This window comes from Schistocerca serialis, chromosome 4 (assembly GCF_023864345.2).
Source record: "Schistocerca serialis cubense isolate TAMUIC-IGC-003099 chromosome 4, iqSchSeri2.2, whole genome shotgun sequence".
NCBI classification, from domain to species: Eukaryota; Metazoa; Arthropoda; class Insecta; order Orthoptera; family Acrididae; genus Schistocerca; species Schistocerca serialis.
In genome coordinates, this window is record NC_064641.1 from 881,583,654 (window position 1) to 881,607,307 (window position 23,654).

Here is a 23,654-nt window from a genome sequence, read left to right on the forward strand (position 1 = left end):
ACTGTATTATAATCCGACTACTGTTCTACTCTAATCTCCCGTCCTGCTAATCTCCACATCGTTCCCCAAAGGAGCTCCATTCTGTCCCCATATCTCTTCCTCCCGTCATACACACTATCTGATCAAAAGTATCCGCACACGCCAATGTAATGTGAAGGTGACCAGTATAAGAGGAGGCGGGGAGTATTGTGCTGTCGGTAGAGAAGGAGTAACAGTTGAAATGGTGGGGCACCAGAGCTCAGTGGCATCGAATGTGGACTAGTCACTGGGTGACACCTGCGTAACAAATCCATCAGGGGCATTTCAACACTTCCACAGCTGCCCAGGTCAACTGCTGGTGATCTCATCGCGAAGTGTAAACGCGAATGGAAAACCTATCACAGCTAAACCAAGACCAGGCAGATAAGTGCTGATAGACAGGTACCTTCGGCCGTTACGGAGGTTGGGCGTACGAAATCAGCGCAAGCAATCACTCGTGGTTTCTAAACTGCTACCAGCTGTCCAGCTAAAACAGTGATTGTCCATAGAGTGTTAAGAAGAAATAAGTACAGAACGTTAGTACCCTCAAGAGCAGTGCCAACAATGGAGGGTGGAGGAGCTGATGTAACTGTATCACGTGTGTTTTTCACGCTTAAGGCGCCGTGCCGTTATTGCCCTTAAGAAAACGATAAATGCGATAGCATATGAACACATTTTAGAGCATAGTGTACTGCATATGGTACAGTAACACTTTGGAGACGATGATTGCTTATCAGCATGACAATTCACTCTATCAAAAGCACCACTGTGTGATGATTTGTGGACATTAAAATTTCTGAAATGGACTGGAGTGTGCAGAGTCCCGACACCAACTCACCCTTTGGGGTGAGTCAGAACATCGACTTCGCTCCAGACTCCAGCGTACATCATTAGTTCCGTGGTTTCGTCTCTTGAAGAAGAATGGGCTGCCATTCCACTGCAGACACTCAGACAACTCACTGAAAGTGTCCCAGGCAGCATTCAATCCATCAAAAAGGCCAAGGATGGACCCAGTCCATATTAATGTCCACCAGTAGGTGTCCGGATACTACTGATCATATAGCGCATAACACCCCTTCCATTTTCTGCGGATCTGGGTTCATTTCCTCTCTCGCCATTGCTAAATCTAAAATCTGCCTCCAAAGAGGCTGCATACATTACTGCTGCATTCTCTCAGGTACATGCGAGCTGCAACATGTCTATAGCGCTCATAGAAGGGTGTTCATGATTGCGGGAGACCATGCCGAGGGAGATCTTTGTTGTTTGGTGTCTCTCGATAGAGGCTGAATGTTTCAATGACGCCAATTCCGCGGGCAAATGTTTTTCGTGCAAAATGATTATGCACGCACGGTCTGAGCTTGAAATGACGCTTAGAGGCGTGTTGACAAACTAATTGGTCAGTAGCGAACACCTGTGCAATGGCGTTCGACCTGGACGTAAGCCGGTTCATACCCTGGTACTTGATAAAATTTGCACTGCAGATATTTGGCCATCAACGGGAGAAGTTGTGGACAGTGGTGGCATAAAATTCTTCAACACGGGCCTTTGCACCAATGTCCTGGATTAAATTCCAAATTCTCTACAGTGTCACATGTGACGGCCAGTCGGGAACGATAGAGAAGAGATGGCCGTGAGAAGACGCTGACCGACCCCTCTCCAGGACGACAACGCGACAGCAACGGCCCATATGAGAAGAGGACGCAAGAGCCGCGCCCGACAAGTCGCGGCCCAGTTGAATAGCAGCTTCAAGACCAGCGACTCGGATACAAGCGTCAGCGCTCGTTACTTCGCTTGTACACTCTGTATAATGCGGCAATTGTTGTAGTGAAGAGACTGCTTATGTTGTATGTCGCCCTTCGCTTGCGACACATCTGTGTAATTGTCAAAGTATTATCATTTGCTTTTTTGTAAGAAAACTCATTAATACGATTTTGGTTGAATGTTTGTCTAGCCAAACTAATAAGCAAGCTTCCTAGACCCCCACATATTTGACAAGGCTGGACGCAATATTTGACGAAGAGCACGGAGACGTAATATCATATGTGGTGGGACAAGTGAGAGGGTGTGACGCTGTTGATGGTGATCCATCCGTCGAACGGGTCGTTAAGATTGGCGACCTCCTTATAGTTTTATTCGAGAAGTGTAGGCCATTTGCCATCACATGGTTTCACCTTCTTCCTTTGCTTCATCCATAACAACACAATTGTATCAATACCCTATCCATACGTTACCCTCATCTACATAATGTCCGCCTCTACAGCTGAGTGGTTAGCGTGCAAGAATGCCATGCAAGGGGCCTGGTTTCGATTCCCAGTCGGTTTGGAGATTTTCTCCGCTCAGGTCTGAGTATCTTCATCATTCTCATCAAGATGCAAGTCGCGCAAGTGGCGTCAACTGAAAAGACTGGCACCAGGCAACCGGTCTGCCCGATAGGAGGCCCTGGGCACACAACTCTCCCACATCCGCAAGGAAAGGGCCAATGTGCGTTGAGGAAGTACATCCATACCGACAGGTGCCTCAAACCCTACAGCTATATTTTCGACAGACTGGATAGTGCATACAATCCCAATTGGTCCATTCACGACTGCAGACACAGCGCGCTCTACTGGATAGCACCGACATTGCAGGTTTACTTATATTTCTACTATGCGAACGGCTGTAAGGGGCAATCTCCTGTGATGAAAAAACTAACAAGCATAAGCAGGTGTTGACAGATGAGAAAATTACCGAACTATCAGTTTAATAAGTCACAGCTGCAAAATACTAACACGAATTCTTTACAGACGAATGGAAAAACTAGTAGAAGCCAACCTCGGGGAAGATCAGTTTGGATTCCGTAGAAACACTGGAACACGTGAGGCAATACTGACCTTACGACTTATCTTAGAAGAATGATTAAGGAAAGGCAAACCTACGTTTCTAGCATTTGTAGACTTAGAGAAAGCTTTTGACAATGTTGACTGGAATACTCTCTTTCAAATTCTAAAGGTGGCAGGGGTAAAATACGGGGAGCGAAAGGCTATTTACAATTTGTACAGAAACCAGATGGCAGTTATAAGAGTCGAGGGACATGATAGGGAAGCAGTGGTTGGGAAGGGATTAAGACAGGGTTGTAGCCTCTCCCCGATATTGTTCAATCTGTATATTGAGCAAGCAGTAAAGGAAACAAAAGAAAAATTCGGAGTAGGTATTAAAATTCATGGAGAAGAAATAAAAACTTTGAGGTTCGCCGATGACATTGTAATTCTGTTAGAGACAGCAAAGGACTTGGAAGAGCAGTTGAACGGAATGGACAGTGTCTTGAAAGGAGGGTATAAGATGAACATCAACAAAAGCAAAACAAGGATAATGGAATGTAGTCTAATTAAGTCGGGTGATGCTGAGGGAATTAGATTAGGAAATGAGGCACTTAAAGTAGTAAAGGAGTTTTGCTATTTGAGGAGCAAAATAACTGATGATGGTCGAAGTAGAGAGGGTATAAAATGTAGGCTGGCAATGGCAAGGAAAGCGTTTCTGAAGAAGAGAAATTTGTTAACATCCAGTATTGATTTAAGTGTCAGGAAGTCATTTCTGAAAGTATTCGTATGGAGTGTAGCCATGTATGGAAGTGAAATATGGACGATAAATAGTTTGGACAAGAAGAGAATAGAAGCTTTCGAAATGTGGTGCTACAGAAGAATGCTGAAGATTAGATGGGTAGATCACATAACTAATGAGGAAGTATTGAATAGGATTGGGGAGAAGAGAAGTTTGTGGCACAACTTGACCAGAAGAAGGGATCGGTTGGTAGGACATGTTCTGAGGCATCAAGGGATCACCAATTTAGTATTGGAGGGCAGCGTGGAGGGTAAAAATCGTAGAGGGAGACCAAGAGATGAATACACTAAGCAGATTCAGAAGGATGTAGGTTGCAATAAGTACTGGGAGATGAATAAGCTTGCACAGGATAGAGTAGCATGGAGAGCTGCATCAAACCAGTCTCAGGACTGAAGACCACAACAACAACAACGACATCTAATCAGAAACTCACAAAATAAGTAAATTATGATGATAAAGTTCTTTGAGCAATTTATTGTGTCCAAGAACTGCTGTGCTCGTAGTTCAGTTTTTGGAGGTTACTCAGCTAAGCCTGCTGGTGGCTGTCTCTGGTGTTCCAGTGACTGGAGTGGTTCGACCCGGAACCCTCGTGGCGATGCTGGGAGGCAGCGGCGCCGGCAAGACGACGCTCATGGCGGCGCTGGCTCACCGATCACCAGGTGAGTGTGGCACGGCTTTACCAGCCTGAGCGGAAGCAACTGGTCTGCTGTTGCTTGTCAATCTTCCATATTGCGTTTTTATCTCAGAACATACTGCGGAACTCCTTGAACGAAAAAATAATTCGACTAACTTCGTGAAACAGCTGCTCATTTAAAGAAGAAAGCATTTAGCAGATGAAGAACTTAGGCATGTGAGGTCCAAAAACAAGCAGATCGTGTAGTACAAAGACAGATTTACAAATCAGTTTGTTTCCTCTTTCGGAGCGTCTTGAGCCGTAACGTATTCGCCACAGCATTTGCAAGGCAAAGGCCTTAGCAGTTCCTAGTAATCGTAAGGGCTCACAGCATTGCTGAGTGTCATTTTTATGGCCAAAAATAAAACGATGATGGTTAACAGCAGCCTGATGACCCAATCCTGACATTTTTCTGTTCTCTGTAGTGAAAAGGAACCAGAAAAGCAACCTTTTCAGGAATGGACGAAAATGGCTGTTTGAGGTGCTTACGTGGATTAACTGTACAAATCGATGGAAACTCTGTTTAAAAGGTATTACCATTTTATGACTTGTCTGAGTAAATGTATGATTCCTGATAATTTAGAATCCACGTACAGCACCAGATTCCCTTTGTACTCGCATAGTAGCAGCAGTACATTTACATCTGCACCAAAGTTCTGCAAACCACTGTGAGGTACTTGGCGGAGAGGACTACGCATTGTACCACGTTTTACAGTTTCTTCCAAGGTTCAATCGAGTATGGGGCGCAGGAGGAACGACTGCTCAAACGCCCCTCTGCGGGCTGTATTTTTGTCTAATCTGGTCTCCGCCCTCCATACGGAAGCAATGCGTGGGGGCTGAAGAATGTCTACTGATTCTTCACTTAGTTCTGTTTCTTGAAACTTTGTAAGTAGGTTTTCGTGGAATAACTGACATCTGTCTTTCATCATCTACCACTTCAGATTTCTCAGAGTTCCCAATACTCTCTAGTGAGTGAGACAAGCCACTGACAATTCATCCTGGCCTCTCTGGTTACGTCGAACATGCGATCTCAGTGCTATTTGTTTGGTATGTGACCAGCTAACTTAAGGAATATTCTAGGATGCATCGTAAGAATATTTTTAAGCAGTTTCGTTTGTGGACACTGACTGCATATTTCCATTATCGAGCTGGTGAATCGAAGCCTCCCTTCTGCGTTATTTCCGCACTAATATCATTTATGGTTTTACTTGAAACAATTAGAAATTTTATTCGACCAGGAACATTAGAAGTACGATTAGCCGCAAATATAATTGTTGTATATTTACTGCTAACATTGTTAGGAAATATAGGAACTTCAATAGCAATAAATTTTATTTCCTTATTAATTATTGGACAAATACTGCTACTGACAACACGTGATCACTTCATTTCATATCATCATAAATCGTTACACCCAGGTATTGCTGCCTTATTTCAATTGAAACTCACTCATATAGTAGCCAGATCATTTTATTTTTCTGTGTTTTGTGAAGTGTACAATTTTCATTTCTGTTCATTCAAAGACTGCTTAATTTTACTTTTAATGACTTCTCCCCTCTTCAACAGTTGCCCTACATTTCCATTCACCGGCATTCATGGTCACTACAGTCTTCCTCCTTCAGATCTCTGTTCCTATTCATTTCAACAGCTCACGCTCTCAGTGTTATTCTCGGCCACTAGCACTTTCTCTTTCCCGGCTGCGACCATTCCAGGATTCCATGTAACCACTGTTCTTACTCCATTTACCGTGCATGGCCACATCATTGAAGTGCCCTTTTTTGAATTAATTTCACGACTGGTTTCCCATATCATTTTTCTCCCTGAGTTCCTCATTTCATCCTGAGTTCCTCATTTGTTCTCCTCTCTCCTCTGGACATCCTTCTTACATCCATTTCTACTGTATGTACTGTACTTCTCTGCTGCACCCTCAAGTTTGTCCTTCTGCACCAAATGTTAGTATACTTCCAGCTACCGCTTGCAGAATACTCTTCTTTGTTTCTGTTGATAATGTCCAGTTTCACGTTAACTTCTCCTCTTGCCTGCTGGATCCTGACTTCCACATCTGCATCACATTTCCCCGACGTATGGATAATCGATCCTAAATATTTACAATGTTTTAACGGTTTAATAGATCATTGCGGACGTACTATGTTCCTCTCACTACCAGATATTCTGCTTTGCTCATACTTATCCTAAGCTAGCCCCCTTCAAATGCTTCTATTAATTTCTTAATCATACACATAACATCCCTCCCCTCCTCTACTTTTTCCTATCAGTACTTGATCATCGGCAAATTATAATGAGCATATAGTGCCATAGTGGAAAAAAATTCCTATACCTTCGCACGACTATTTCACCATTCCAGTGTATAAAGCAGCACTCCATCTTCAGGCCACAAGCAGCCCATCGGGGCCATCCGACCTCTGTATCATCCTCAGTTGAGGATGCGGATAGGAGGGGCGTGTGGTCAGCACACCGCTCTCCCGGTCGTTATGATGGTTTTCTTTGACTGCAGCCGCTACTATTCGGTCGAGTAGCTCCTCAATCGGCATTACGAGGCTGAGTGCACACTGAAAAATGGCAACAGCGCATGGCGGCCCGGTTGGTCACATATCCAAGTGCCGCCCACGCCCGACAGCGCTTAACTTCGGTCATCTGACGAGAACCGGTGTATCTACTATGGCAAGGCCGTTGCCATTCCATTGTATACTTCATATATACAGGGCTATTACAAATGATTGAAGCGATTTCATAAATTCACTGTAGCTCCATTCATTGACATATGGTCACGACACACTACAGATACGTAGAAAAAGTCATAAAGTTTTGTTCGGCTGAAGCCGCACTTCAGGTTTCTGCCGCCAGAGCGCTCGAGAGAGCAGTGAGACAAAATGGCGACAGGAGCCGAGAAAGCGTATGTCGTGCTTGAAATGCACTCACATCAGTCAGTCATAACAGTGCAACGACACTTCAGGACGAAGTTCAACAAAGATCCACCAACTGCTAACTCCATTCGGCAATGGTATGCGCAGTTTAAAGCTTCTGGATGCCTCTGTAAGGGGAAATCAACGGGTCGGCTTGCAGTGAGCGAAGAAACGGTTGAACGCGTGCGGGCAAGTTTCACGCGTAGGCCGCGGAAGTCGACGAATAAAGCAAGAAGGGAGCTAAACGTACCACAACCGACGGTTTGGAAAATCTTACGGAAAAGGCTAAAGCAGAAGCCTTACCGTTTACAATTGCTACAAGCCCTGACACCCAATGACAAAGTCAAACGCTTTGAATTTTCGGCGCCGTTGCAACAGCTCGTGGAAGAGGATGCGTTTAGTGCGAAACTTGTTTTCAGTATTGAAGCAACATTTTTTTCTTAATGGTGAAGTGAACAGACACAATGTGCGAATCTGGGCGGTAGAGAATCCTCACGCATTCGTGCAGCAAATTCGCAATTCACCAAAAGTTAACGTGTTTTGAGCAATCTCACGGTTTAAAGTTTACGGCCCCTTTTTCTTCTGCGAAAAAAACGTTACAGGACACGTGTATCTGGACATGCTGGAAAATTGGCTCATGCCACAACTGGAGACCGACAGCGCCGACTTCGTCTTTCAACAGGATGGTGCTCCACCGCACTTCCATCATGATGTTCGGCATTTCTTAAACAAGAGATTGGAAAACCGATGGATCGGTCGTGGTGGAGATCATGATCAGCAATTCATGTCATGGCCTCCACGCTCTCCCGACTTAACCCCATGCGATTTCTTTCTGTGGGGTTATGTGAAAGATTCAGTGTTTAAACCTCCTCTTCCAAGAAACGTGCCAGAACTGCGAGCTCGCATCAAAGATGCTTTCGAACTCATTGATGGGGACATGCTGCGCCGAGTGTGGGAGGAACTTGATTATCGACTTGATGTCTGCCGAATGACTAAAGGGGCACATATCGAACATTTGTGAATGCCTAAAAAAACTTTTTGGGTTTTTGTATGTGTGTGCAAAGCATTGTGAAAATATCTCAAATAATAAAGTTATTGTAGAGCTGTGAAATCGCTTCAATCATTTGTAATAACCCTGTATATTTTAAATAGTGTCGGCAACGTACTGCAGTCCTATGTATGGACTGCCTCACTCAACTTTCTCCCTACTTTGACTACTGCCTAAAATTGCTAGTATATTCTACATTTTCATTTACATCTATTTTCCACAAACCACCTTATTGTATGTGGCGGAGGGTACATTGTATTCTAGCGTCAGTTCCCCTTTTCTTGTTCCAATCAATACCAAAGAACCTGTAACAAACCACGCTGCTCTTCTTCATATCTTTTCTATGTTCTGTATCAGTCCTGACCGGATCAGGCATTTTGCTGTGCTTCTATAACTGTACACTTCATCGCTTCCCGTGATGTTTTGACATGTACAGAATCGTACGCTTTTTCTGAGTCTTCAAATACACAGACGAAATAAAAACCAACACCAAGAAACAGTTAAGCTACATTAATGAAAGTCGGTAGGCATGTTTCTACACCTCAAAGACGATGTGAATCCTAATAGGCTATTGCGCCACTTGTATGACAGTGGCGCAAGAAGCGGTACTATGAGAATGCGAATCAGGTTTGCTTTAAATTCCCACTGTAGCGGCCGTGAACGTTAGTTACGCTTGAGATTGGATTTGGTGTGTGGACGCGTGTCAAGAATGCCTTTAAGGCGACAAAGACGCCATTACCATTACCTGACTGACTTTGATCGAGGCAGTGTGATAGTGCTACGAGAAGCTGGATGTTCCTTTTGAAATACTGCCGGAATGTAGCCAGTGTACGTGACTGCCGGCAGCGGTGTTCGCGTATTTACGAGAAGGAACGGTCGCAAGGAGACCGAACTCCGGACGACCACGTGCAACTACACTACTGGTCATTAAAATTGCTACATCAAGAAGAAATGCAGATGGTAAACGGGAATTGATTGGACAAATATATTATACTAGAACTGACAAGTGATTACATTTTCACGCAATTTTGGTGTGTAGATCCTGAGAAATCAGTACCCAGAACAACCACCTCTGGCCGTAATAAGGTCCTTGATGCGCCTGGGCATTGAGTCAAACAGAGCTTGGATGGCGTGTACAGGTACAGCTGCCCATGCAGCTTCAACACGATACCACAGTTCATCAAGAGTAGTGACTGGCATATTGTGGCGAGCCAGTTGCTCGGCCACCATTGACCAGACGTTTTCAATTGGTGGGAGATCTGGAGAATGTGCTGGCCAGGGCAGCAGTCGAACATTTTCTGTATCCAGAAAGGCCCATACAGGACCTGCAACATGCAGTAGTGCATTATCCTGCTGAAATGTAGGGTTTCGCAGGGATCGAATGAAGGGTAGAGCCACGGGTCGTAACACATCTGAAATGTAACTTCCACTGTTCAAAGCGCCGTCAATGCGAACAAGAGGTGACCGAGACGTGTAACCAAGGCACTCCATATCATCACGCCAGGATGGCGATGACGAATACACGCTTTAATGAGCGTTCACCGCGATGTCGCCAAACACGGATACGACCATCATGATGCTGCAAACAGAACCTGGATTCATCCGAAAAAAAGACGTTTTGCAATTCGTGCACCGAGGTTCGTCGTTTAGTACACCATCGCAGGCGCTCCTGTCTGTGATGCGGCGTCAAGGGTAACGGCAGCCATGGTCTCCGAGCAGATAGTCCATGCTGCTGCAAACGTCGTCGTACTGTTCGTGCAGATGGTTGATGTCTTGCAAACTTCCCCATTTGTTGACTCAGTGCCGAGCGGTTCTAGGCGCTACAGTCTGGAACCGCGCGACCGCTACGGTCACTGGTTAGAATGGTGGCACGGGCATGGATGTTTGTGATGTCCTTAGTTTAGTTGGGTTTAAATATTTCTAAGTTCCAGGGAACTGATGACGTCAGAAGTTAAGTCCCACAGTGCTCAAAGATATTTCAAGCATTTGTTGACTCAGGGATCGAGACGTGGCTGCACCATCCGTTACAGCTATGGGGATAAGTTGCCTGTCATCTCGACAGCTAGTGATACGAGGCCGTTGGGATCCAACACGGCGTTCCGTATTACCCTCCTGAACCCACCAATTCCATATTCTGCTAACAGTCGTTGGATCTCGACCAACGCGAGCAGCAATGTCACGGTACGTTGAACCGCAGTCGCGATAGGCTGCAATCTGATCTTTATCAAAGTTGGAAACGTGATGGTACGCATTTCTCCTCCTACACGAGGCATCACAACAACGTTTCACCAGGCAACGCCGGTCAACTGCTGTTTGTGTATGAGAAAGGATCCAGCACGGCGTTCCGTATTACCCTCCTGAACCCACCAATTCCATATTCTGCTAACAGTCGTTGGATCTCGACCAACGCGAGCAGCAATGTCACGATACGTTGAACCGCAGTCGCGATAGGCTACAATCTGATCTTTATCAAAGTTGGAAACGTGATGGTACGCATTTCTCCTCCTTACACGAGGCATCACAACAACGTTTCACCAGGCAACGCCGGTCAACTGATGTTTGTGTATGAGTAATCGGTTGGAAACTTACCTCATGTCAGCACGTTGTAGGTGTCGCCACCGGCGCCAACCTTGTGTGAATGCTCTGAAAAGCTAATCATTTGCATATCACAGCATCTCCTTACTGTCGGTTATATTTCGCATCTGTAGCACGTCGTCTTCGTGGTGTAGCAGTTTTAATGGCCTGTAGTGTACTAAGAGGGGGGGGGGGGGGGAGACCGTCGTATCCTGCGTATGGCTCTCGCGCACCGCACTGCATCTCCAGCATCAGTTTCAGCAACAGTGGGCACCGCAGTGACACAGCGCACTGTTAAAAGTCGGTTACTTCAACAACAGCTCCGAGCCAAACGTCCTATAGCGTACATTCCACTGGTCCCAAACCACTGCCATTTGCGACTTTCGTGGTGTCAAGTGACAGCTCATTGTCGGGTCTGGTTGATGTCTGTTGTGTTTTCTGATGAAGGCTGGTCCCGCCTCGGTGGCAGTGTTGGTTGGAAGGAGGCGCGCAACCAACCAGTCTGCGTGCTAGACACACCAGACGCACTCGAGGAGTTATGGTCTGGGGTGCGATTTCGTGCGACACCAGAAACATTCCCGTGATAATCTTACGCAACCTGACGGAAAATTTGTAAGTCAGTCTGGTGATTCGACGTATTGTGGCGACATTCATGAACAGCATTCTAGAGGGTGTGATTCTTCAGTTTCTCCTGGCGTATTTTATGACGAAATAAATCTCGTTTGAACAGCCTGGTATGAATGTAGGTAGGACACAATATTTCGGCAATCGACCACGTTGCCATCATCAGGTGCGCTGATGTGCTGACCGGCGGTAGGCCGGCGCCATGTATATATAGGACAATCCCCCTCCCGCTCCACTCTCAGGCGCTTCCTATGAGTCGGTCCGGTCCGCGCCCCGCATTCCTAAGGATGTAACCGCTGTCACGATTAAGTTGTGGCTCCCTTAGTCTAATCTCTATGGCTTCTTTGATGACAAGGTCCCAGTATTTGGAAGTCTGTGTGAGGACTTTGGTTTGGTCATAATCCATGCTGTGGAGTACCGACAGGCAATGCTTAGCGATTGCCGACTTACTGGGCTGTTGCAGTCTAGTGTGCCGTTGATGTTCTCGGCATCGGTCCTCAATGGTACGAATGGTCTGCCCTATGTATACACTACCTCATTGGTAAGGTATCTGATAAATCTCTGATTTACGTAGAGGAAGGTTGCCCTTGACACTACCAAGAAGGCTCTTGGTTTTGCTTGGAGGACGGAAAATAGTTTTCGCATGGTGTTTACGTAAAATGCGTCCAATTTTTCGGGATAACGCCCCACAAAACGGAATAATAGCCAAGGCCACGTCCTCCTGAGGTTCATCCTCAGTTCCCGCCGGTGCTCCAGGTGTGGGATGTAGAGCCCTCCGAATTTGCACCTCCTTGTAACCGTTCCTCCGAAACACGGTCTTCACATGGTCCAATTCTTGTTGGAGACTGTTCCTGTCGGAGATGGTGTGAGCTCTTTGAGCACGCCATTATTTTGTGCCGCGTGGTGGCAGCTATCCGCATGTAGGTACAAATCGGTGTTCGTCTTCTTTCTATACACGCTGTGGCCCAAAGTGCCGTCAGCTTGTCTTCTAATCAAAACATCTAGGAAAGGGAGCATCGCATCCGTTTCGATCTCCATGCTGAACTTAATATTCTTGTGTCTGGACTTGAGATGTGTGAGGAAGTCTGCCAGTTTATCTCTTCCATGTGGCCAGATAACGAAGGTATCATCCACATGTCTAAAGAAACAGGTGGGTTTTAGATGTGCTGATTCAAGAGCTTCCTCCTCGAAATGTGAATACTACGAGCAGACAGAAGGAGTAGCCATGGGGAGTCCACTCTCACCCGTTGTCGCAAATATGTACATGTCCTATGCACACTCGTACCAGGTTGTTCACCCGAGATTTATTTCTACATTCTAGAGGGTGTTTTCCAGCACGATAACGCTGCATGCTCTACAGATTGTGGACATGTTGCCGTGGCCTGCTTGATCAGCAAATATGTCTCCAGTAGAGCACAAATGGGACATTATATGACGAAAAGTCCAGCATCATCCACAAACAGCATTAACTATCCTTGTACTGACCCAGCAAGTGCTACAGACATGGTACTCCATCCCACAAACTAATCTCCAGCACCTGTACAACAGAATGCATCCACATCTGCATGCTTGCATTCAACATTCTGGCGCTTACACAGGTTACTAATGTACCGGCATTTCACATTTCATCGGCTTGTTTCATGCATACATTAACCTACGTTCTTGCAATGTTCATCACTTAAATATGTCACCTAACTAAATGTATTTCGCGAATTTAATTACTGTACATTAAATTTTTTGGTGTTGCGATTTTTTTCGCTCTGTATACACCTTCTCACTTATTTCTATAAGGGCAAAAATATGATACATGCAAGATTGTCCCACCGTAAAACCTGCCTGGTTCTCACGCATATTTCCCTTAGTGTCATTCTCCAATCTGTTTTCGGGATAGCGCTAATAATTTTGTTGATAGATACCATACCGCTAATGTTACTACAGTTGCTTTGGTGTAAAGCAAGTTGTCAGTGTTTACACAAGACTGAATCTTAAATACTGCTGACTGGGTATTTATGCAGCCTTTTTCAGGTACACGTCATTATAGCCGCTGATTAATATACAACAGCAAGGGTTCCAGTACACCTCCCAGGGGCACGTCTGCGATTACTTCTACTTCAAGTTTTTTTATGTGCATCCTTTTGACTAGAAATCTTGGGGACCAACGCCGTTCACTATTGTTAGAAATTGAAACGCCTACAACCGTCCATATAATCTTATTTATTGTGCAGCTACCAGTTTCGGCGCTTCAGTGCACCATCTTTAGGCCTTAGTTGATATATATATGCCGCATCAGTGACCAACATAAGTGATATACGCAGACTATCTGTAACCGTCATGCCAGCGCTATAACCATCAACTACCAATGGGAATGTTTCTACAAGAGGTAGCTGATAGTTGGAGTCAGTTACAGATAGTAAACCAGTTACGTTGGCCAATGACGCAGCGTATACACTACGTCATCAAAAGTATCCGAATACTTTCAAAAACATACGTTTTTCATATTAGGGGAATTGCGCTACCACCTACTGCCAGGTACTCCATATCAGCGATCTCACTAGTCGTTAGACATCGTGAGAGAGCAGAATTGCACACTCCGCGGAACTCACGGACTTCGAACGTGGTCAGTGATTGGGTGTCACTTGTGTCATGCGTTTGTACATGAGATTTCCACACTCCTAATCATCCCTAGGTCCACTGTTTCCGATATGATAGTGAAGTGGAAACGTGGAGAGACACGTACAGCACAAAAGCGTACAAGCCGACCTCGTCTTTTGGCAGACAGAGACCGCCGACAGTTGAAGAGGCAGACATCTATCCAGACCATCACACAGGAATTCCAAACTGCATCACGATCCACTGAAAGTACTATGAAAGTCAGGCGGGAGGTGAGAAAACTTGGATTTCGTGGACGAGCCGCTGCTCATAAGCCACACATAACACCTCGCTGGGTTTAAGGAGCGTAAACACTGGACGATTCAACAGTAGAGAAACGTTGTGTGGAGTGACGAATTACGATACACAATGTGGCGATCCGATGGGAGGGTGTGGGTATGGTGAATGCCTGGTGAACGTCATCTGCCAGCGTGTGTAGTGCCAACCGTAATATCCGGAGGCGGTAGTGTCATGTGGTGGTCGTGTTTTTCACGGAGGGGACTTGCACGCCTTGTTGTTTTGCGTGGCACTATCACAACACAGGCCTACATTGATGTTTTAAGCACCTTCTTGCTTCCCACTGTTGAAGAGCAATCTTTCATCACGATCTAGCACGTGCTCAGAATGCACCACAGCCTGTGGCGGAGTGATTACACGACAATAACATCCCTGTAATGGACTGGCCTGCACAGAGTCCTGACGTTGAATCCTATAGAACACCTTAGGGATGTTATGGAACGCCGACTTCGTGCCAGGCATCACCGACCGACATCGATACCTCTCCTCAGTGCAGCACTCCGTGAAGAATGGTCTGCCATTCCCCAAGAAACCTTCCAGTACCTGATTGAACTTATGCCTGCGAGAGTGGAAGCTGTCATCAAGGCTAAGTGTGAGCCAAAACCATATTGAATTCCAGTATTGCCGATGGAGGGCGCCACGAACTTGTAAGTCATTTTCTGCCAGGTGTCCGGATACTTTTGATCACATCTACATCTACATTTATACTCCGTAAGCCACCCAACGGTGTGTGGTGGAGGGCACTTTACGTGCCACTGTCATTACCCCCCTTTCCTGTTCCAGTCGCGTACGGTTCGCGGGAAGAACGACTGCAGGAAAGCCTCCGTGCGCACTCGAATCTCTCTTATTTTACATACGTGATCTCCTCGGGAGGTATAAGTCGGGGGAAGCAATATATTCGATACCTCATCCAGAAACGCACCCTCTCCAAACCTGGACAGGAAGCTACACCGCGATGCATAGCGCCTCTCTTGTAGAGTCTGCCACTTGAGTTTGCTAACATTTCCGTAATGCTATCACGCTTACCAAATAACCCTGTGACGAAACGTGCTGCTCTTCTTTGGATCTTCTCGATCTCCTCTGTCAACCCGACCTGGTACGGATCCCACACTGATGAGCAATACTCAAGTATAGGTCGAACGAGTGTTTTGTAAGCCACCTCCTTTGTTGATGGACTATTTTCTAAGGACTCACCCAATGAATCCTACCTGTCGCCCACCTTTCCAACAATTAAATTTATCTGATCATTCCACTTCAGATGGTTGTGTACGCATACGCCCAGATATTTTACAGTAGTAGCTGCTACCAGTGTTTGTTCCGCTTGTTGTAACTGCGACCAGGACGGTCGCGGGGTAGCAATGACGGAAAGCGCGGCGGGACCCGCGGAGAGGCCCGCGAACAACAACACAACGGGAGAGGACGGACACGACCGACGAAGGACAGAACGAATACAACAAGATCGAACAACAGAGTCACAAGGAAACAAACTCGTCCACTCGTACACGAACTAGGAAGTAAGCAGTCTAGCGCAAAGCTAGGTGTAAACCGACGTAAGCGAGATTAGAATGACTGGCTGAGTTTTTTTTTCTTTTCTTTATTGAGTTTCGATTCCCCCCGAAAGGGGCGGGCTGGCATCAGCTCAGTATGCCGCTCTTCAGCCTACAGACGTTGTTTTAAAAAGATGAAGATAATATATAATAAAAAAGAGGCGATAAAATCAGAGACTTAAAGGGTAACATGGCGAAAAAATCGTGGAACTTAAAACATAGAACAAAGGGATGATGATGTTAATAAAATACATATGAAGCAGACAGGTAAAATAATAGACAGACATTAAAAAAACACGGTGACAGTCTGGTTTCTGTTCGCAAAAGACATAAAACTCCCACCCAGCGACAGCATGGTTTCTATTGGCAACACGTGGAAAGGCGAAACAACACTGAACATTCACTTGAACACTGCACTAAAATATGACATACGACAGCTGAGAGCAGGTGGGGCTAAACTGGACAGATGATGGGAAAATAAAAAAGGGGGGAAGGTGAGGAAAAGCGGAGGGGGAGGGGGGAAAGGAGCCAATGGAGGATGAGGACCCATAAGAGGGGTGGGGGGTGCTGGGTAGATGCGACAGGGAGTTGGGAAATACAAAAGGACTCGGGGGGCGGGGGGGGGGGGAGAGAAGGGAGGTAGGGAGAGGTTAGGTGGGGAGAAACACAGGATGGAAGGGGGGAAGAGGGAGCCCAGGGAAAGGATGGAGGAAAGGAGGGAGAGAGGGCATCATCCAGGAGGGGGAGTTGATGGAAGCCACCTTGGGAAAGGAGAGGAAGGGTGTAGAGATGGAGAGTAGGGGGGACACAACGGTGAAGGCGTGACAGGGGGTGAGGGAGAGGAGAGGAGAGGAGCAACCAGGGGGTGAGGGGGATCAAGGCGGCGGGAGGTGTAGAGTAGGGGGATATGTTCAAGGAACAGGAGCAAATGGGGGAAAGGAATGAGGTCATAGAGGATCCACGTGGGGGACAGGAGGCGTATACGGAAAGTGAGGAAGAGTGTATGACGCTCAAGGATCTGGAGGGACTTATAGAATATGGGGGGGGGGGGGCAGATATCCAGGCGGGATACTGGCTAAGCAAGAGGCCGGCGCTTAAGTACACTATCTGGGGCGCCGCTATTATCCACTGTGGCGCCTTCACACTAAAAGCGGGCAGGAGGCGCGCGCCGCCACAGCTTACAGCGCGGTGGTGCAGAGACCTCTAGGGGTCTTCGACGTCCATGACGTCTGGCGTGGATTCAAATTCCGCGGCGCGCGGAACAAGACCACTATCATATAATCATACAATAAAGGATCCTTAGTTCTATGTGTTCGCAATGCATTACATTTGTCTATGTTAAGGGTCAGTTCCCACTCCCTGCACCAAGAGCCTATCTGCTGCAGATGTTCCTGCATTTCGCTGCAATTTTCTAATGCTGCAACTTCTCTGTATACTACAGCATCATCCGCGAAAAGCCGCATGGAATTTCCGACACTATCTACTAGGTCATTTAAATATATTGTGAAAAGTAATGGTCCCATAGCACTCCCCTCTGGCACGCCAGAGGATACTTTAACGTCTGTAGACGTGTCTCCATTGAGAACAACATGCTGTGTTCTGTTTGCTAAAAACTCTTCAGTCCAGCCACACAGCTCGTCTGATATTCCGTAGGCTCTTACTTTGTTTATCAGGCGACAGTGAGGAACTGTATCGAATGCCTATATTGATCGTGATAACCCTTTCAGCATCAACTAAGACCTGAAGACGGCGCATTGAGGCGCCGAAACTGGTAGCTAGATAGTAAATAAGATTATAAGGACGGCTGTAGGCGCTTCATTTTCTTTCAATACTTGTACTTCTGTCGACGATGCTTCCTTCTTACCAACAAATCCTGAGTCCCATAACAAATTTCGTTTGATACCCATGTGGCGGTACTTTTGCTAATAAACTTTGACGTGCTGGCTAGTGAAATGCGCGTAGGAAGTGAAAGAGTACTCCACACATGAGTGTACATGGTTTGTTTGCCTGCAGCGGGCACGCTGGTGGACGGCGACATCCGCGTGAACGGCCAGCCGGTGGGTTCCGGCATGCGGCGACTCAGTGGCTACATGCACCAGCACGAGCTCTTCGTCGGCAGCCTCACCGTACGCGAGCACCTCACGCTCATGGTGAGAAACCGCTCCAGCCTTCGCGTAACTATCCGTAATTCAGACTCTGCTAACCAACAGTTCGCCATAATATCGTTCTAGGTGCACGGCCACAACAGAGGTAAGCAGGGCTCTTTGAACTGACGGGGCAATAACATAGAGGCATTCTCTCGTTCACGATTCCCTTAATGTTCACGACAAAGACCAAGAACGGACCGTCAGTTTCGATAAATTCTCCTAGGTGGGCGACCACATCGAAGGCAGACACACAGCTGGTCTCGGGTCACTAAGACCCATTCCGTTTTGGTCACGACAAAGAGCAGACGTCGAGACTCAGCAAAATTCTTCAACGGGTGTCGTAGCTTCTGAGGTAAACGCAGGGCTAGTCATTTAAGGTACTGGGCAACGAACAATGTGATTCTTTTAGAGGTCACAGCAAAGCCTAAGACCAGAACATACGGAATTTGCATCAAAAGCAGCCTGTAGACGAACCAGCTCCATGGAAGTCTTAAGAGGCTTCACCCGACACAGTGATGGGAGGTACAGGAAAGCTGCAACCGTCTTTTTTCGTGACTCATTAGCTACGGCGAGGGAGAGAACTCTCCTCAACACGACTACGACCCGACTACGGCAGTCTGTGAGCCTGCTGTCAGATAACCATAGAGTAACCTATGCGTAAAAGAAATATAAATATAAAACTTCTTTATTCTGTTAGCATAGATGTATACCCAGGAACGTAAATAGTTAGCCGGCCGCAGTGGCCGAGCGGTTCTAGGCGCTACAGTCTGGAACCGCGCGACCGCTACGGTCGCAGGTTCGAATCCTGCCTCGGGCATGGAGGTGTGTGATGACCGTAGGTTAGTTAGGTTTAAGTAGTTCTAAGTTCTAGGGGACTGATGACCTCAGAAGTTAAGTCCCATAGTGCTCAGAGCCATTTGAACCATTTTGTAAGTAGTTATCGTTATTGAATTACTTTTGGTTCCCGACTGCTTACTAGAGTTTGCACCTGAAGTGCCGGACTTAGCCCTGAACTACTGATTTGGCTAACGCCACTGTCTTTGGAACTGCTCGAGTCGGTGACAGATTCTTCATTCCCTAAATCGACATGAGACACTTACTTCAGCTTGTCTCGTAACATTTTACACTCTGATAACTACCATCACCTGACTGTATTGCCAACCATGCTTATTAAAATTTGGCAGTTTATTCTGGCAAAGTAACTTCTTGGAAAGTTCCTACGGGACCAACTGATGAGGTCATCGGACCCTAGGCTTGCACGCTACATAATTTAACTAAAAGTAACTTATGTACCCATGCCTGACGGAGGACTCGAACCTCCGACGGGAGGAGCCACGCGAACCGTGTCAAGGCGCTCTAGACCGCGCGGCTACCCCGCGCGGGCAGTAACGTCTTACAGTACCTTTTCCTACGATAACTGTTTACAGTTCTTTCGTATATAACTTTGAGTCCAGAAACTACACTACGTGCTCCTGCACTACAGTTATCATATTATGGATGGTCATATGCATCAGCCATCTCCGAAGATTGCGGTGAATATCGTCATATGAAATAAAAGACAAAAACGGTCCACCTTTGTGTCGCCATTTGACACAGCCTTCCTCAAACTGGCAGCTTGCCGTGTGTCACCCTACGTGTATTCGTAGTACCGGTAGTCTGCCCTTATCTGTATTACTATGCGCCTACCAGTGGCAGTTACAGGTTGCCTATAGAACGCTTGCAGGAGCAACAAAAAAATTGATTTTCAATATTTCGCATAATCATTGACCGAATTTAAGAATTTAACAATCATAATGTACTCATTAAGAGGTATAATCTCTGTATACAAAAGGCAATTGTCCTGACTGAATGACTGACTGACATACCATCGCCCCGTCCAAAATGTTCACAACAGAAATTTGGAGAGTATGAGGTTCTTATTCTGCAGGCGTCGTTTAAGAAGAGATTTTTCGAAATTCTAGCTCTGAGGGTGGGAAATAGGGATGAGAGGCTTTAAAAAAATGTCGCTATTAAGGTAATTTTGCAGCTAGACATGAGAAAATTTATGTTTTATTTCTCCGTCAGAAATAAGGAAATGCGTGTTTCAGTATTTTTGGAAATTTAACATTATGGGTATGAAATACTGTGTGAATGCATTTTTTTTAAATATCTACTTATTAAAGAAATACAATAGTACTTTTTAAATCTACATCTACGAACAATGGTATTTCACTCCTGGGTTACAAATAAAAAAGAAAGTGTTTCAGTGTTTTAGGAAACTGAGCCCACGAGTTGGTGTAATAGAGGCTGAGGTCTTTTGTGAAACTATTTCATTATGAAAACATTCTTAAAGGTACGTCTATAAAAATTTAATAAAAAATGCCTGTTTCACTGTTTTTGAAAATTCATCTCCTCTGCGGGTGAAAAAAAAAATGGTTCAAATGGCTCTGAGCACTATGGAACTTAACATCTTAGGTCATCAGTCCCCTAGAACTTAGAACTAGTTAAACCTAACTAACCTAAGGACATCGCACACATCCATGCCCGAGGCAGGATTCGAACCTGCGACCGTGCGGGTGAAACAGGGAATGGAAGTTTTCTTGGAAATATTCCAAGCTAAATATATGAAAATTTGCATTTGGCTTTTATGATGGAAGTAAATCACAAACATATCACCGTTTTGGAAATTCAGTCCCTGTCGATGTTATGGTCTTCAGTCCTGAGACTGGTTTGATGCAGCTCTCCATGCTACTGTATCCCGTGCAAGCTTCTTCATCCCCCAATACCTACTGCAACCTACATCCTTCTGAATCTGCTTAGTGTATTCATCTCTTGGTCTCCCTCTACTGTTTTTATCCTCCACGCTGCCCTCCAATACTAAACTGGTGATCCCTTGATGCCTCAGAACGTGTCCTGGCCACCGACCCTTTCTTCTAGTCACGTTGTGCCACAAACTCGTCTTCTCCCCAATTCTGTTCAGTACGTCCTCATAGATATGTGATCTATCCATCTAATCTTCAGTATTCTTCTGTAGCATCATATTTCTAAAGCTTCTATTCACTTCTTGTCCAAACTATTTATCGTACATATTTCACTTCCATACATGGGTAAATTCCACATAAATACTTTCAGAAACGACTTCCTGACGTTTAAATCTGTACTTGATGTTAACAAATTTCTCTTTTTCAGAAACGCTTTCCTTGCCATTGAGAGTCTACATTTTACACCCTCTCTTCTTCGATCATCTTCAGTTATTTTGCTCCCCAAATAGCAAAACTCATTTACTACTTTAAGTGTCTCATTCCCTAATCTAGTTCCCTCAGCATCGCCCTATTTAATTAGACTACATTCCATTTGCTTTTGTTGATGTTCATCTTATATCCTCCTTTCAACTGCTCCTCCAAGTCCTTTGCTGTCTCTGACAGAATTACAATGTCATCGGCGAACCTTTAAGTTTTTATTTCTTCTCCATGGATTTTAATTCCTACTCCGGATTTCTCTTTTGTTTCCTTTACTGCTTGCTCAGTATACAGATTGAATAATATCGGGGATAAGCTACAACCCTGTCTCACTCGCTACCCAACCACTGCTTCCCTTTCATGTCCCTCGACTCTCATAACTGCCACCCGGTTTCTGTACAAATTGTAAACAGCCTTTCGCTTCCTGTATTTTACCCCTGCCGTCTTCAGAATTTGAAAGAGAGTATTCCGGTCAACAGTGTCAAAAGCTTTCTCTGAGTCTACAAATGGTATAAACGTAGGTTTGCCTTTCCTTAATCTTTCTTCTAAGATAAATCGTAGGGTCAGTATTGCCTCACGTGTTCCAACATGTCTACGGAATCCAAACTGATCTTCAAGGAGATCGGCTTCTATCAGTTTCTCGATTCGTCTGTAAAGAATTCTTATTAGTATTTCGCAGCCGTGACTTATTAACCTGATAGTTCGGTAATTTTCACATCTGTCAACACCTGCTTTCTTTGGGATTGGAATTATTATATTCTTCTTGAAGTCTGAGGGTATTTCGCCTGTCTCATACATCTTGGTCAACATATGGTAGAGTTTTGTGAGGGCTGGCTCTCCCAAGGCTATCAGTAGTTCTAATGGAATGTTATCTACTCCTGTGGCCTTGTTTCGATTTAGATTTTTCAGTGCTCTGTCAAATTCTTCACGCGGTATCATATCCCCCATTTCATCTTCATCTAGATGCTCTTTCCATTTCCATAACATTGTCCTCAAGTACATCGCCTCTGTATAGGCTCTCTATATACTCCTTCCACCTTTCTGTTTTCCCGTTTTTGCTTAGAACTGGTTCTCCATCTGAGGTCTTGATATTCGTACGAGAGTTTCTCTTTTCTCCAAAGGTATCATTAATTTTCCTGTAGGCAGTATGTTTCTTACTCCTAGTGATATATGCCTCTACATCCTTACAGTTGTCCTCTAGCCAACACTGCTAAGCCATTTTGCACTTCCTGTCGATCTCATTTTTGAGACGTTTGTATTTTTTTAGTCTGCTTCATTAACTGCATTTTTATATTTTCTCCTTTCATCAATTAAATTCAATATTTCTGCTGTTGCCCAAAGATTTCTACTAGCCCTCGTCTTTCTACCTACTCGATCCTCTGGGCCTTTACTATTTCATCTCCCAAAGCTACCCATTCTTCATCTACTGTATTTTTCCCCCATTCTTGTCAATTTTTACCTAATGCTCTTCCTGAAACTCCTGGTTCTGTCAGTTAACCAGGTCCCATCTACTTAAATTCCCACCATTTTGCAGTTTCTTCATTTTTAATCTAAAATTCATAACCCATAAACTGTGGTCAGAGTCCACATCTGCCCCTGGTTATGTCTTACAATGTAAAACCTGCTTCCTAAATCTCTGTCTAACCATTATATAATCTATCTGAAATCTTCGAGTGTCTCCAGGCCTCTTCCACGTATACAGCCTTCTGGTATGGATCTTAAACCAAGTGTTAGCTATGATTAAGTTATGCTCTGTGCAGATTTCTACCAGGCGTCTTCCTGTTTCATTCCTTACCCCCCTTCGATATTCACCTACTACGTTTCCTTCTCTTCCTTTTCCTCCTATCGAATTCCAGTTACCCATGACTATTAAATTTTCGTCTCTCTTCACTATCTGAATACTTTCTTTTATCTCATCATACATTTCATCAATCTCTTCATCATTTGCGGAGATAGTTGGCATGTAAAATTGTACTACTGAGGCCGAGCGTTTCTAGGCGCTTCAGTCTGGAACCGCGCGACCGCTACGGTCGGAAAATGGAATCCTGCATCTGGCATGGATGTGTGTGGTGGCCTTAGGTTAGTTACGTTTAAGTAGTTCTAAGTTCTAGGGGACTGATGACCTCAGATATTAAGTCCCATAGTGTTCAGAGCCATTTGAACATTTTTTGTACTACTGTGGTAGGCGTGGGCTTCAAGTCTATCTTGGCCACAATAATGCGTTCACTATGCTGTTTGTAGTAGCTTACCCGCCCTCCTATTTTTTCATTCATTATTAAACCCACTCCCGCATTACCCCTATTTGATTTTGTATTTATAACCGTGTATTCAGGTGACT

At 45.3% G+C, this 23,654-nt stretch overlaps 1 protein-coding gene across 1 annotated transcript in view; it reads left to right on the forward strand.

Moving 5' to 3' along the window:
• Window positions 1-23,654, forward strand: part of LOC126475021 (protein scarlet-like) — a 210,716-nt gene that overhangs the window by 45,004 nt on the left and 142,058 nt on the right. Inside the window, exons 3-4 of the mRNA XM_050102561.1 lie at window positions 4,176-4,274; window positions 17,965-18,101. Coding sequence (XP_049958518.1) covers window positions 4,176-4,274; window positions 17,965-18,101 — 236 coding nt within the window. The remainder of the gene's footprint in view (window positions 1-4,175; window positions 4,275-17,964; window positions 18,102-23,654) is intronic.